This window comes from Condylostylus longicornis, unplaced genomic scaffold (assembly GCF_029603195.1).
Source record: "Condylostylus longicornis isolate FDR11 unplaced genomic scaffold, ASM2960319v2 ptg000288l, whole genome shotgun sequence".
NCBI lineage: Eukaryota > Metazoa > Arthropoda > Insecta > Diptera > Dolichopodidae > Condylostylus > Condylostylus longicornis.
Window position 1 is genome coordinate 28,090 of NW_026578252.1, and position 14,217 is coordinate 42,306.

The 14,217-nt window shown below is 27.9% G+C and overlaps 1 protein-coding gene across 1 annotated transcript; it reads right to left on the reverse strand.

The window, feature by feature from the left end:
* Window positions 1–10,970: 10,970 nt before the first annotated feature.
* LOC129616776 (uncharacterized) lies at window positions 10,971–11,706 on the reverse strand. The gene has a single exon (XM_055532349.1). The coding sequence runs from the start codon at window positions 11,439–11,441 to the stop codon at window positions 11,046–11,048; it is 396 nt and encodes a 131-aa protein (XP_055388324.1). The 5' UTR covers window positions 11,442–11,706; the 3' UTR covers window positions 10,971–11,045.
* Between the last annotated feature and the right edge of the window lie 2,511 nt (window positions 11,707–14,217).

Genomic DNA, 14,217 nt, shown 5'->3' on the forward strand with positions numbered 1-14,217 from the left:
ATACGATTACATCGTATATTTTCGCTCATATTTTTCATCTTCGGAAGAATAACATAGAAAAAGAAAACCAAAAGAAAACTTTATTTTGCTTGGATACAATATGGTATCAATTTTAATACTTTTTTGCTTTAAAGTTAATTTGGGTACAAAGATATAAAAAACTCCTAAAATGCTGAAATTGGCTGCATTTGAAACTTTTGTTGAAACATGGATACATTTATTTCTCAAACACTAAATAAAAATTACAAACTGTTAAAATGATTTTAATATTCAAAAAATGTTATTTGCTGGTTTTCTAAGCAGATTTCCGATTAGAAGAAAGATTTATTAAATTAGTACTGCCTCTTCCTCTATTCAAATCTAGAAGACTTAGACAAGAACGTAGAAATATTTTGATGTAAGCTTGAATGATTTTGAAAATTCATTGGCTGTACATGTTTGTCCGTTTTCATGCTGAATCGTCTTAACCGCATAGTTTAACAACCAAAGAACATATACATATGCACTTTCTGACCTTAGATATTACAATTAAATTGTAATAGAAGTTGTATGTGATTACTTAAGAAATTTGCTATAAATAACAAAACTCACATTGTTGAATAAAGCAAATTAATATTAATTATGACTTAATTTGTAGAAAATAAGACATTTTAGTATAATAATTCAACTTAGTTGTACTACTTAGTATAATTAGCAATGGAAAAAGTCATTGATAGATTCAAATGAAACGACGCACTGGGAAGCAATTCCTTGCATGAGTCTAAGTACGCCTATCAGTCGGGAAAGTCTACTGTACTCGCTCTGCAGAGTCTAGTGGAAGTCCTTGAAAACTTATTGGAAGTGCGGGAGGTGGCAGTTGGCTGCTTGCTTGATTTATGGGCAGCTTTTGACAATACTCCATATGATGTCATCTGTGAATCGTTGTACAAACGAGGGTTTGATGTGACGACGAGCAGATGGGTTAATCGGATGCTCCAGGATAGGATTATTAAGTGCGACGATACACTCTTCATCTCCATTGCAAAAGGGTGTCCGCAGGGCGGGGTTCTTTCGCCTCTTCTGTGGTCCATTGTAGTAGATGATCTAATCGCTGCTCTCGTAAGCTCCGGGGCACGTGTCTGTGGTTACGCCGACGATGTGGCCTTCGTCATACGGTCTTCTGTTTCTGATCTTCTACAGCAAAATTCACGTGTTGCGGATGAGTGGTGCGAAGGCGTTTGGTTATATATAAATCCCAGCAAGAACACTTTGGTCGCCTTTATCAGACGCAGGGTAAATTAATAAGCCCAATTCTGTTTGGTGAACGTATTAAGTACTCCAGGAAGGTGAACTATCTTGGGGTAACTCTGGATGATCGCCTCTCCCGGAATACCCATATAGATAGAGTTATTGGGAGGGCTACGACGACCTTGTGGACGTGTAGTAGTTTCATCGGTGGGATCTGGGGGATCAGTCCCAGGATAGCACTGTAGTTGAAATGAGTACGAATTAAACTACGGGCTTCTATTCTAGGGGCCAGATAAAAAGAAATAACGTATACAAAAATAAAATATTTTTTGTTATGTATATATATTCGGAAATGGCAGCCTTGCAAAGTATGGTATACAGAATGTGTCGTATTCACCTTCAAATTTCAAATTTGAAGTTATGAATTAGAAAACATACTAGGTAATATAATAGATAAAACTGACAATGGTAAACAATCAGGAATATATGAAAATACTTGTGGAGATTGTAGGGATTAATATATAGACAAACAAAAAAAAATAGAGAAACTAGATTTGAGGAACGTATTGTACATATCAAATATAATAGACATTGATAAGAAAATAAACATTTCAACATTGATAAAAATAGTTTAAAGTTAATACAACACTTCACAGCTCATAATGAATTAGACGAAAAGATTCCTGATCACTTATACAAGAGATAGCAAAATCTGATGAACAGAGATGCTGAACCAATATTATCGTTACTTTTTAAGCTATCATAATGAAACCATATTTTGGACGAATTGAAAATAGCAAGATATGTATGATCTTTATTATTATGTGTTAGCGTTAGCTTATATTTTATTACTGTGTGTTTTACCTGTAATGTTGAATGTTAATTTATTTGTTTAATATGTCAAGTTATTTATTTATTAATTAAATGTTAAATATAAATTAATTATTCTGAAAATAATAATTGCATTTTTTAAGTAATATTAATTATTGAATACCGTCAAAATGCAATTTAATAGAACATGTTAAAAATAATTGAACCTATGAAAATTTGTACATTTTTACAATACTTACATATTGTAAATCTTATTTTACTTAGTAAATACATTTACGTAACAGAAATTTGATAACATTTTGTAAGAATTATATCTTTAAATTACGAAAAATAAAACAATTTTCAGTCAAATGAAAGGTGATGATGATACACATACATAGCTTTATCGAAGTGCATTCAATTAAAAATTAAATAACAAAAGTGAAAAGTTAAAAAATACTTTTGTGTTTCCTTTTTTATTTAAAACGTATATAAAAATAAAATTAGAATTTAGTTTTACGGATTGAAAAATTAAGAACATAATAATTAATCATAATCTAAATCGCTTTTGAATTAATTCCAAATAAAATCAGAGTCACAAGAATACTCAAAAGTCATAATCTACATCGCTTTTTAAAATTAAAAATATCTACATATTTAAGAAGTAGTTCGACTGTCCGTTTACATAACATTAATGCAATCACTCACCAATATTTGGAAACAAAAAATTCTTATTTTCATTTTTATAGAAAGAAAACCCAATGATGTTTACCCATTTTTTGTAATTTGTTTTAAACTCAGGAGTTTCGTATTTTATCATATATAGCATAAAGTGTAGGGAAAAAAATTAAGAATTTTTAAAACGGGAATTTGTTTTCTGCAACAGTGTACTCTGCAATTGCAGTACGTATCTACTTGCGTATAGGAGATCTCTTTATCAAGGAAATACCTTTCTTTGTGTTACATCTTGATGGAGAATATACTCAACCAACATTGAAATTCTGATTTATTGACTAAATGTTAATCGTAACAGGTTGAATTTTCCCCGTTTCTATTTTCGATACTTCATTGTGTTTAATATTTTCCTTAAGTAAATTGGCACTACCTCAACTTAAGTGATTATAGGTGAGTTTCATCTACAATTCAGCACATCCAAATCCTTCTGTTGTATTCATAAATAGTTATATTATAATAAATCATAAACACATTATAAACGAAATAACATTTTGGAATACGAGTCTAATTATGTTTATTACACATTAATTTTATTACTACATTCTCTTAATTGTTATACCTACATTCGAATAAGAGATCAGTCTGAAGTTGTATTTAATTAAGATTACTACCGAGCTACGAGTATAAGTAATGAAATAAATTAAAATATAAGTTTAACTAGAATATTCTTTTGATTTTACCTGACAACAAAACACCTTCCACAAGTGTTTCTGCCAACAGACACACATCGATATTTTTAGCTTTAAGAAAAACCACCAATTCATACTTTCTACTTAGAATACCTTTGCGTTCCACGTACTTATTCGTATTTTGTTTACTGAGGTTTTACGGAAATTGCTTCGGGCTTGCTATATATATGTTAGTATATCCGTTTTCCATAGTACTTAACCTCACTGAGATTTCGTAAATTCTTAGTAGCATGTCTGGCATCATTTGCATTATGCTACTGTTAAATTATTTAGGTTTCTATATTATCATATTGTCATATTTTCAAGTTTTCATGCGTTTTTAGCGTTATTATCTCTATAATCTTGTACAATTATGGAAGCAACTTGTCAGCAAGTAACAGCATTTTTTTCTTATTGTAAATAAGGTAGTGTTAATCGTTCTTGGAGTCCTTTCATGATTACCTAGGACTCTTTTAGGCTGATTCGTTTTCATTCTTCTTTTTTGTTATTCCTTAGCCATTAAATAGCCTGAGTTACTAACAGGATGTGCTCGTTAAAGTTTCCACACCTGACTTAAAATTATTTTTCATTACATTCTACCGTCATATGATTAACCACATATTTTACACATTCAGCCATTCTTTGACAAAATCTTTATGTATGTTCGATTCCGTGGCATCTCTGGCATTGCAGGATGAGCCATTTACTTCTAAAAGGCTCTTCATATTTTATTTATGTCTTCGATATCATCGAAGGACAACGTGAAAAGGGCAACTTTTCCATAGTATTCACCTCATTTTCTACTATTTAGTTGTGACATTTAAGCATTTGAAGTTGCTTTGGATAAGTTCACATTTAATATCCTGCGGCTACTTGATAGATGTAGGTTTCTGACCATTACTTTAATTTTCATTTTCATGCTCCTATAAAAATCCTCTGAATCGGAATAAAAATTAAAAATTACTGGAAAATATACGAGTGAGTATGGAAGTTTCAGAAAATAAACCCATCGTTATGTTAAAGTTCTATCTGTTACAGATACAACAAAAGAAATACGTTATTGGACCAAAGAGTTAAAACGTAAATGCAAGTATCTAGGTGATAGCAAAGAATAGGGCTATAGGGAAAAAGGTGAAAGTTTAAAGTGTTGTGAAAAGTACAAAATTTTATGTGAAAAAATTTTAGTAAAATAATTTGTAAAAGTATGAATAACATGAAAAATGTATTTGTATAACGCAAAATTTTTAAGGAATTTTAAAAAAACAATTATTTCTTTACGGAGACAGCAATTCTTTAGGGATAGAAAGTGTCATATGATACTACACAACTTGTTTGTTGGAGAACAAACAAGTCCGAAGAAACTCTGGAGTGAATCTTATTTAAAATTTTAAAACAAAGAAATTCTGCAATTAACTTAGTCAACAGACTTGAGAATATGGAGCAAAAACTTAAAATTGCAAAATTTAAAAAATGAAGCACTCTTTGGGAATAATGACATGGAATGCAAATGGGCTTCTGAACCATGTTGAAAAGCTCAAAATGTTTACACTAAATAACAAAATTGATATCTTTTTGATCACGGAAACACATTTCAACTCCAATTCTCATATAAACATCCAAGGATATAAATATTACAAGGTAGTTCATCCTGAAAATTCCAAGGATGGATCTACAATTATTTATAAATACAATATAGATCACCAAGAAAAACACATGCAAATCACCACAATTAAAGTTAAACTGAAAAGTAGAGAATACACAATTTTTGCAATCTACTGCTCACCGAATCTTAAAATTCAATACGATGACTATAAAAATTATTATAAGATAGTGGCAATCATTTTATTATGGGAGGAGACTTCAACTCAAAAAATATATTCTGGGGTTTAAGAATCGCGACTCTTAAAGGGAAAGTATTATACAAAGCTGCAACTGAATTAAACTATTCGTTTCACTCCACAGAGAAACAAACTTATTGGCCTTCTGACCCAGATAAGATCCCTGACATATTGGACTTTTTTATTAAGATGGGAGTTTCTGATAATTGTATTCACATAAATGAAAGTTTTGATCTTAATTCTGATCATTCTCCTATTATAGTAACAATTAGCGAGTCTATAATCTTAAAGCAAAAATCACCTAAGTTGGTTAATAACAATATGAACTGGGAAAAATTTAGAAGGACCTTGACATTAAAATCTCCACATGAACTGGAGGAGGAGGTTACGACTTTTGTAGTAAATGTGCAAGAGGCGGCTTGGTCCAGCAGATAAAAGAAATATAGTTAATGATCAAGTGATTTATCTCCTGATCAAGTGATTTAGTGAGAAGTTCTGCATGAATATATTCAAACTGAAATCAAGCCATTCACAAACTTAAAAGGTACAGTATACGATATACACTTGATTAAGTTATCGTGTATTTGGTTTGATAATTACTGTCATACAGCTTTGCAAAAATCCATATTGAAATCAAAGTATATCTACTAATAAGTAGTTCGACTCTTTGTTTACATCACACTAATGCAATCACTTACCAATGTTTGTATACAAAAAATTCCCTTAGTTAAAAGAGTTAAGCAGTATACCTCCTTGTTTTCATTTTTATACACATAAGAATTTTTGGGAGAGGGAAAGAGTACGCAATCGATGTCTACCTGTTTTTTTATAATGTATTTTTAAAAGCGGGAGCTATTTATTTTTTCGTATATAAAGTATAGGAAAAAATATTAAAAATTTTAAAAGCGGGAGTTTTATTTCTGTAACTTCTTCCAGCACAAGGTGGAAAAAAAGGTGTATTCATATTATAAAAGCGAAACGGAAAAAAAGTGTTTAAAAAATTATTATAATTTATATAATATAATTTTGCAAAATAATAAAATAAATTTTAAAAAGACGTATAATATTAAAAAAAAATTTTAAATAGTTGTAAAAAAAAAATATTTTACAGTTTTTTTTAAACCATCCAAGAATTTCATGGATAATTAAAGATTTTAGAAAATACTTTTATTAAACTTTTTAATGATATTTGTACAGAAAAAATTTAGAATGTAAAATATACGAACAATTAACAAATAATTTCAACTCCGAATGTTAAACATTAAAAAGAGTTTAATATTTTAAAAAATCTCAGGATATTATACACATTTTTTAAAAAGCTTCCCATTTAAATTCTATTGCACGAAAAAGAAAGAAAGGTAGGGGGAAAGAAAAAATGAAAAAAAAATTTCAAATTCATATTTCAGTATGGTTTCAAATGTTAATGAGGAAGGATGTATGATTTTTCATGCACATTTTGTGTTTCCCAATAAGGTAAGTTGAGTAGTGTCGGCTAACAAAAATGTTATTAAGAGTAATATATGTTGACACATTTCAACAATTTGAATTTTCTCATTTCGGCTATTCATACGTTACTTATAAAATTGTTTCAAATAATTTCAGGTAGTTTTTAAGTTATTAAAAATAAATATGTATGTACCTACTTCCAATAAATTTCTTTTTAAATAATTATTTTAAAACTATTTCAAACATGTTATATTGAGTGCTTGAAAAATTTTAGCTGTTCCGTTTTTTCATATTTTATTAGCAGGTAAACGAGAGCAATCTATTTATAAAATGTCCCTGCATTTGTATGTATGACCTATCTTAATTCTAAACGGAAAGAATATTACATAAAGAATAAAAATTTTAAAATACCTGTTATTTTACAGTCGGAATTTTTGAGTCATTTGGTAAAATACCATTTATTTCAAAAATAAAAAAATATTCAAATCCGGTCATAAAAATATATGACTGTTTTTTCCAAACATTTTAAATATTTTTTTTTCTTAGGTAATTGATATAAATGATAGTACGTTTTTAATATTTTTTCAAATAAAAATAGAGGTAAAATTTTGAAGTTTATATAAAATTTGTATTTAACAAATAGTATTTGATTGTATTTTAGATATTATTTTCTAATCCCCTCTTCAAATTTTTTCTTTACTGTGTATTTATATCAATATTTAATAATTATCTTTCATTAATTATATTTTCAACTTGACACCACAGTTACTCCCCATATCTTGAGTTAACTTACCCTATGAGAAAAAAAACATATAAAACGTTGAAGGCGAAGGATGTGATTGTTGTTTTTCCGCTTTTTTTATAATTTTAAAATAATTATCAATGAAAATATTAATATATTTTTTTAATTTTTCAAATATATTTTCTAAATTTTACCTGCTTTATAATAATTGTGAATTTATTTTAATATTTCTTCTCAAAAAATAGCCACTTCGGTTTAAAAAAAACCCATATAAAATAAGGTCGTGCTTTCAAGTTTCTCTCTGAGCATTGGGACTTGTGAGATATAAAGACTTTAGTTTTACATAAAAATTTGGATTTTTGACATTCTTTTTATTTTTAGTACAGCTTTTTTCTCTCTCTGAAACAGTTGAATCAACTTCAACTTTAGTACGGAGGTTTTTTTAAAACGTCAAATTTATATTTCAGAAGATTAATTGTTTTTTCTTTTTTTTAGAAAAATTATGATTATTGCCTATTTTCATTTCCAGTTTTCTGTAGAAAAAGTTGAAACCTAAAAATTTTCATACTACCATGAAATTTGGAGTTTTCTGAACATATCAAGAATTCAAATTTTAACTATAATTTTGATTAAATAAATTTTTGAGTTTTTCCGCATTTTTTGAACCACCATTTCAGACAACATAACTGAGAGAATTGAGAGTAAATGATAATACAGTGAATAAAAAAAAATTTGGTACTATATTTTTTAGTCTAGAATACACGACTTAAAATAAAGTTAATAAAAATTTTATTAGATTTTATTTTAAGTTTGTAATTATCTGATTTTAAGTTTCATAATTATTATGAAAGTGCTTTTAAAATTTTATGATCTTTAAAAAAGATTCGTCGTTTCAAGTAGTAATAAAATATTATAAAGAAACTTGTATAAGTTCTAAGGTATGATGCGGTAGTTTAGGTAAATTACCTAGCCTTGCTAACAATGTGAAAATAATTCCTAACAAAACTATAATCACATAAATACATAAAAAAAATTATACGAAGTTTAAATATAAAAAGAATTCACATATGCAGTAATTTTTATGAATTTTGAAGCATATATGTAAATATAATAAAGTTTAATTAAATATAATAAAGTTTAATTAATATAGTATACACATGAAAAATATATAGATAATCATGAAGATATACCACAAAATTAGAAAACTCGTAAATATCAAATGTGAATTTCTCCAAATTTGAAAATATATACCAGAGTCAATTACTTCGAAAAAAAAATGTACTACTTTTTTTTCCCTGTAGTGTAGCTTTTATTGAAATCTTAAATAAATGAACGGAAACTGGAAGGTTTTTTGAATAAATGTTTTAATTAATGTCTTTATAACTAACAAGTCCCAATGCTCAGAGAGAAACTTGAAAGCACACCTTATTTAATATGGCCTTTTTTAAATCGAAGTGGCTATTTTTTGAGAAGAAATATTAAAATAAATTCACACTTATTATAAAGCAGGTAAAATTTAGAACATATATTTGAAAAATCAAGAAAATATATTAATATTTTCATTGATAATTATTTTAAAATTTAAAAAAAAACGGACAAACAACAAACACAACCTTCGCCTTCAACGTTTTATTTGTTACTGAAAGTATTTCATTATTTTTAAGTGAACAGCTTTTTTTTCTCATAGGGTAAGTTAACGCAAGATATGGGAAGTACCTGTGGTGTCAAGTTGAAAATATAATTAATGAAAGATAATTCTTAAATATTGATATAAATACATAGTAAAGAAAAAATTTGAAGAGGGAATTAGAAAATAATATCTAAAATACAATCAAATACTATTTGTTAAATACAAATTTTATATAAACTTCAAAATTTTACCTCTATTTTTATTTGAAAAAATATTAAAAACTTACTATCATTTATATCAATTACCTAAGAAAAAAAATATTTAAAATGTTTGGAAAAAACAATCATATATTTTTATGACCGGATTTGAATATTTTTCTATTTTTGAAATAAATGGTATTTTACCAAATGACTCGAAAATTCCGACTGTAAAATAACAGGTATTTTAAAATTTTTGTTCAGGTATTTTAAAAGTCTTTCCGTTTAGAAACAATTTTATAAGTAACGTATGAATAATCGAAATGAGATAATTCAAATTGTTGAAATGTGTCAACCTATATTACTTTTAATAACATTTTTGTTAGCCGACACTACTCAACTTACCTTATTGGGAAATACAAAATGTGCATAAAAAATCATACATCCTTCCTCATTAACATTTGAAACCATACTGAAATATGAATTTGAATTTTTTTTTCATTTTTTCTTTCCTCCTACCTTTCTTTCTTTTTCGTGCAATAGAATTTAAATGGGAAGCTTTTTAAAAAATGTGTATAATATCCTGAGATTTTTTAAAAGATTAATCTCTTTTTTACGTAAAAAAAAAGAAAAAAATAATAAAAAATATGAAACGACCAGTGGCATTTAAAGAAAAAACCAACAACGAGGCCAAAAATTCGTAACATTTCGTAAAAAAAATTGAGTATTGGGACTTGTTAGATATAAAGACATTATTTTAATGTTTTACGAGAATGTAAGCACTAGCAAAGTAGGAAAAGATTGAATTATAACTTTTTCTAATTAAAAATTTGAAAAAACTTTATCTTGTGGGAGATTCATGTTGTTAGAAAGGGCCCTCTATAGATCCCATAAGAACACGTTTAAATTCGTCAGCTGTGAACTGTCACTCTCTCTTAGGGTCCAGGCCTGTATTTCGGTCAGGCGTGTATTGCGCTACTGCAATTCCATATAATTCTTGTCAAAAAAGTAATAAATGCAGACGAACCAATGAACAATCAAGAGAAATAGCTCAACTCAAAAAGGACGAGCCAATTAATCCAGCTTAAGTTTTACTCATCTGCACCAGCACTTTAATAACTGTTTGTTTGATACACCCAAAATAATGATACACATATTTCTTGACGCACTTTTTTTGGATAATGCAAAAAAGTTTTAAGATTTAATAAAGATTGAAATAATTTTTGAATTTCAAAGTGAAGTTGGGGAACATTTAATAACTATGTACATATGTACATATAAAGTTCACATCTCGTGATTTGTCGCTTGGTTTACGTTTCTTTTGCTTTAACCTGACAATTTCCACTGACGACTACCAGTCTCCATAGTCATCCGCGATCAGTAGTCCCCAGTGACCAGCACTCTTGACCAGTACATATTTTGTTTGAATTAATTGAGTTTTTTTACTTCCTTGTTAGATCCTTATCTTTACATCCGCCTTTTCACATTGCAAACATATGCGTATGCACAAATACTATATTATTTTATAATAGATACATATTTCAAGCAACAAAAAGCATACATACATAATGTTCATTTCCTTTGAAAAACTAAGGAAACGGATGGAGTGACATAAGGCTACCTCCCCAAATTTGGCAATCAAGTTTTAGTTTAGTAAAGTATTTATAATGCTAAATCTCACAATGCATTTAAAAAAATATATTTAATTTTATTTACAAATACAGCATTTTAAGGCCTTCCATTTAAAATATTTCATGAGCGTTCTGTCGAATTTTCTTTGCGAAACAAAGAAAGAGTTCGCAATTTTTCTACCATTACTCTAGTGTTGAACTTTCGTGCTAAACTATTCCGACTACTTTGCAAAGTGACAGATTTTGGAGGATCTGTTGGGTTGCAACTCGCTTGCAAGCTTAAATATGTTGGAGAAATCCCGAAAGAATCTTCAGATGTTTTAGAATGATTCCGCGGAAATGGTTTAGAAGAATAGCTTCTTTGCATATGATTACGGTGACTTGATGACACATAATCAATACCAGGAGATGTTGATAAGCTCTGACATTCTGTTGCAGAAGATTCTGAAATTTTTCTTGACCTTCCTCCATTGTATATTTCATAATTATTTTTCATGACTGGTATCATAAAAGCCATTTGACCTTAATATCTTTATTTCGTCTTTTTTAACACGACTAAAATTATCAAATTTTTTCAGATTACTTCCTATTAAATTGTATTTTTAACTTTTTATATTCTATTGGCATTCAACTTTTTTACAAAGTTTCTTACAATCGATCTTTCATCATACTATATAGTATATAGTTAGAATCTGGTAAAATTATAGACTACAAAACTTTAAAACAAATCTAAATTTTTCCCAAAATGGAAATAGTATGCTGTGCTGTATTGCGTAATAATGTTACCGCATGGTGTAAATTTTAACGTAAAGTTTTTTATGTTGTAGCTTATGATGTAGATATTCGCATTGTGGACTGTAATATTTTTCTCATTTTTTCGTATTCAAAAGTATTTTTTCATTTCAAATTTATAACTAATATATATAATAAGCTGGTACTTAATACTAACTAAATAAAACAATTTCAATAATAAATTATAACAACAATAATTTATATAAGGTCCCTCTGCGGGACAAAAATTAAAAAATAATTCAGCAAAATTTTCATAAAAAATAAACTAGTTTTAAAAAAAATCTATTAAAGTTACTGAATTATTTTTTGACAACGTCAAAGTACATGGATTAATATGACTTGTCAAAATATTATATAACAATTCTTGCAAAAAAAAAAAAAAACACGCTCACGAGGCAAATGTAAAAATAATAATTTATTATTAAGATTTTAAATTATTACTAAGATTGAAATTTAATGCGATCATAATGAGTTTAACAATTTTATAATAATAAATGGCCGTATATCGAAAAAAAGTAGATGTATAATAGAGTCGAGTTTCTCAAGCAACTGGTAGCTATGAGCGGATGACTGTCTCGGAACAAGCAGTTCGTTGCGTAAATTAGCGATGTAGTGGGGTTACTTCTTGTTCTTGAATTAAAAGATTTAATTCTAAAGGCGAGTAAGCAATTGAATTGCCAACGCTGTAGGTTTCAGAGGGCAATGGGAAACCAATAAAGTAACATTTCCAAGACAATCAACACCCCAATTTTCAATTCCCACATTCAACCATCCGCTTAATACAAGTATGATGAGTTTATCATCAACTTAATACAAGTATAATGAGTTTATCGTCAACTTAATACATGAATTAAATATATCACTTCAACGCCAAAGCGAACTCCTCTCAAGCAGAGAGTAACCGATTGTTTTAGTTGAAAGAACAGAAATGAGAAAGGTGGTAGACTAATTCAGTTCTGTTAAGAAAACAAAATGAAGATTGCTATCACCTGGTTTAGTCCACCGTCAAGAAGGTTATATTCAGGGTTTTCAGTTGAAAATTTTTGGTTTCGGCACCTTAAAGCACCTTAAGTTCCGTAATTATTAATCGATTTAAAGAAAATTAGTATGTAATGGAAGGTGAAAAGTAGTCATGGGCAATATCGTTCATTCCAGTGATTCGTTCTGAACGAACTACTTTTTTTCACTGACTGATTATAAAAACTCGTTCAATTGTTCCTTTTTTTCACTTCTAATCTGTAATAGAGGTAATTACATATAAAAATATTTGTAATTACCTTTATTTTTAATCCTCGAAAAAAACTGAAATCACATTCTAATTTTTTTAAACTTTTGTTTAATTTACTTTAATCTTTTATTTTAATTCCTAATGTTATAATGTTAGCATATAATAATTAATTTTTTTCAGTTTTCTCTTTTACTTAAAATATTTAGGTAAAAAAACGATCATAATTATTCTCCTTTTTTAAATATTTTATGGATAAATATAAGACATATGCCCAGTTCAAGGTTTACTTTTTTTATTTCATACAGGTAGCTTTCAATTTGAATCAACTAGCTTAATCTTTCAATTTTTTACTTAGTTTTTTTTGGATTTTTAATTCGGCAACTTTTATTTGTATTGCATTTATATTAGGTAATAGACACGTATGATATAAATCGGTCAATTTTTTTATATTTGTATTGCATTTTATTTATATTTGGTCAGTTCTCGTTCGTTTTTATTTGGATTGCAATAGCCACAGGTTATTAAGCATTTTGCTCAATTTTATTGGTATTGAATGTCATTTAAACTTAATATCTCGTGTTATACCCAGCATTTACACATACAAGTTACTTGCAAGCAAGTTTGTATAATATTAATTGTCAATTAGTTTTTCGAAATGTCAAATTACTTGCTATTATGACGTAGGCGTTTAGCAAGTTAATTTTTGAAAATGTCTTTGGGAAGAAAACAACTAGCAATATTATATAATTGTTTATAAATTTTAGAAACCATAAGTTTGCTAAGTTTAATTTTTTCAAAACAAAATTCAAAAATTTTAAATTAAAAAAAAAAAAAAATTAAAACAACAAATTTTTTTTTTGTGAATTTCTCAATATGTCAAATTACTTGCTCAAATTACTGGCAGCAAAATTTTCTTGCAAGTTGAACTGCAAGTAAACAAGCAAGTAGAAATATTTCAATGTGTTAGTAAAATTTTTGTATGTATTGCAACTTTCTTGCAAGTAACTTGTACGTGTAAATGCTGGGATACAATACTTTCATTTGCATTACATACTATGTATATCAGTAAGGCAAGTGATTCCGTCAGTTTTATTTGTATAGAATAAAGTTTCATTTACTTCAAGTCTCGTTCGTTTTTATTTGTATTCTATTTAGTATATCGTTCAATTTTACTTATATTGTATTTATATTGGCAACTGATGCGGACACTTTTGTGTGGATAGTATTTCATTTATTTTACTTCTCATTTGGTTTTATCAATATTCCATATTGG

What these genes read in the sequence shown, in the direction of transcription:
- LOC129616776 (XM_055532349.1), bottom strand. Translation starts at nt 11,441, where the DNA reads ATGGCTTTTATGATACCAGTCATGAAAAATAATTATGAAATATACAAT.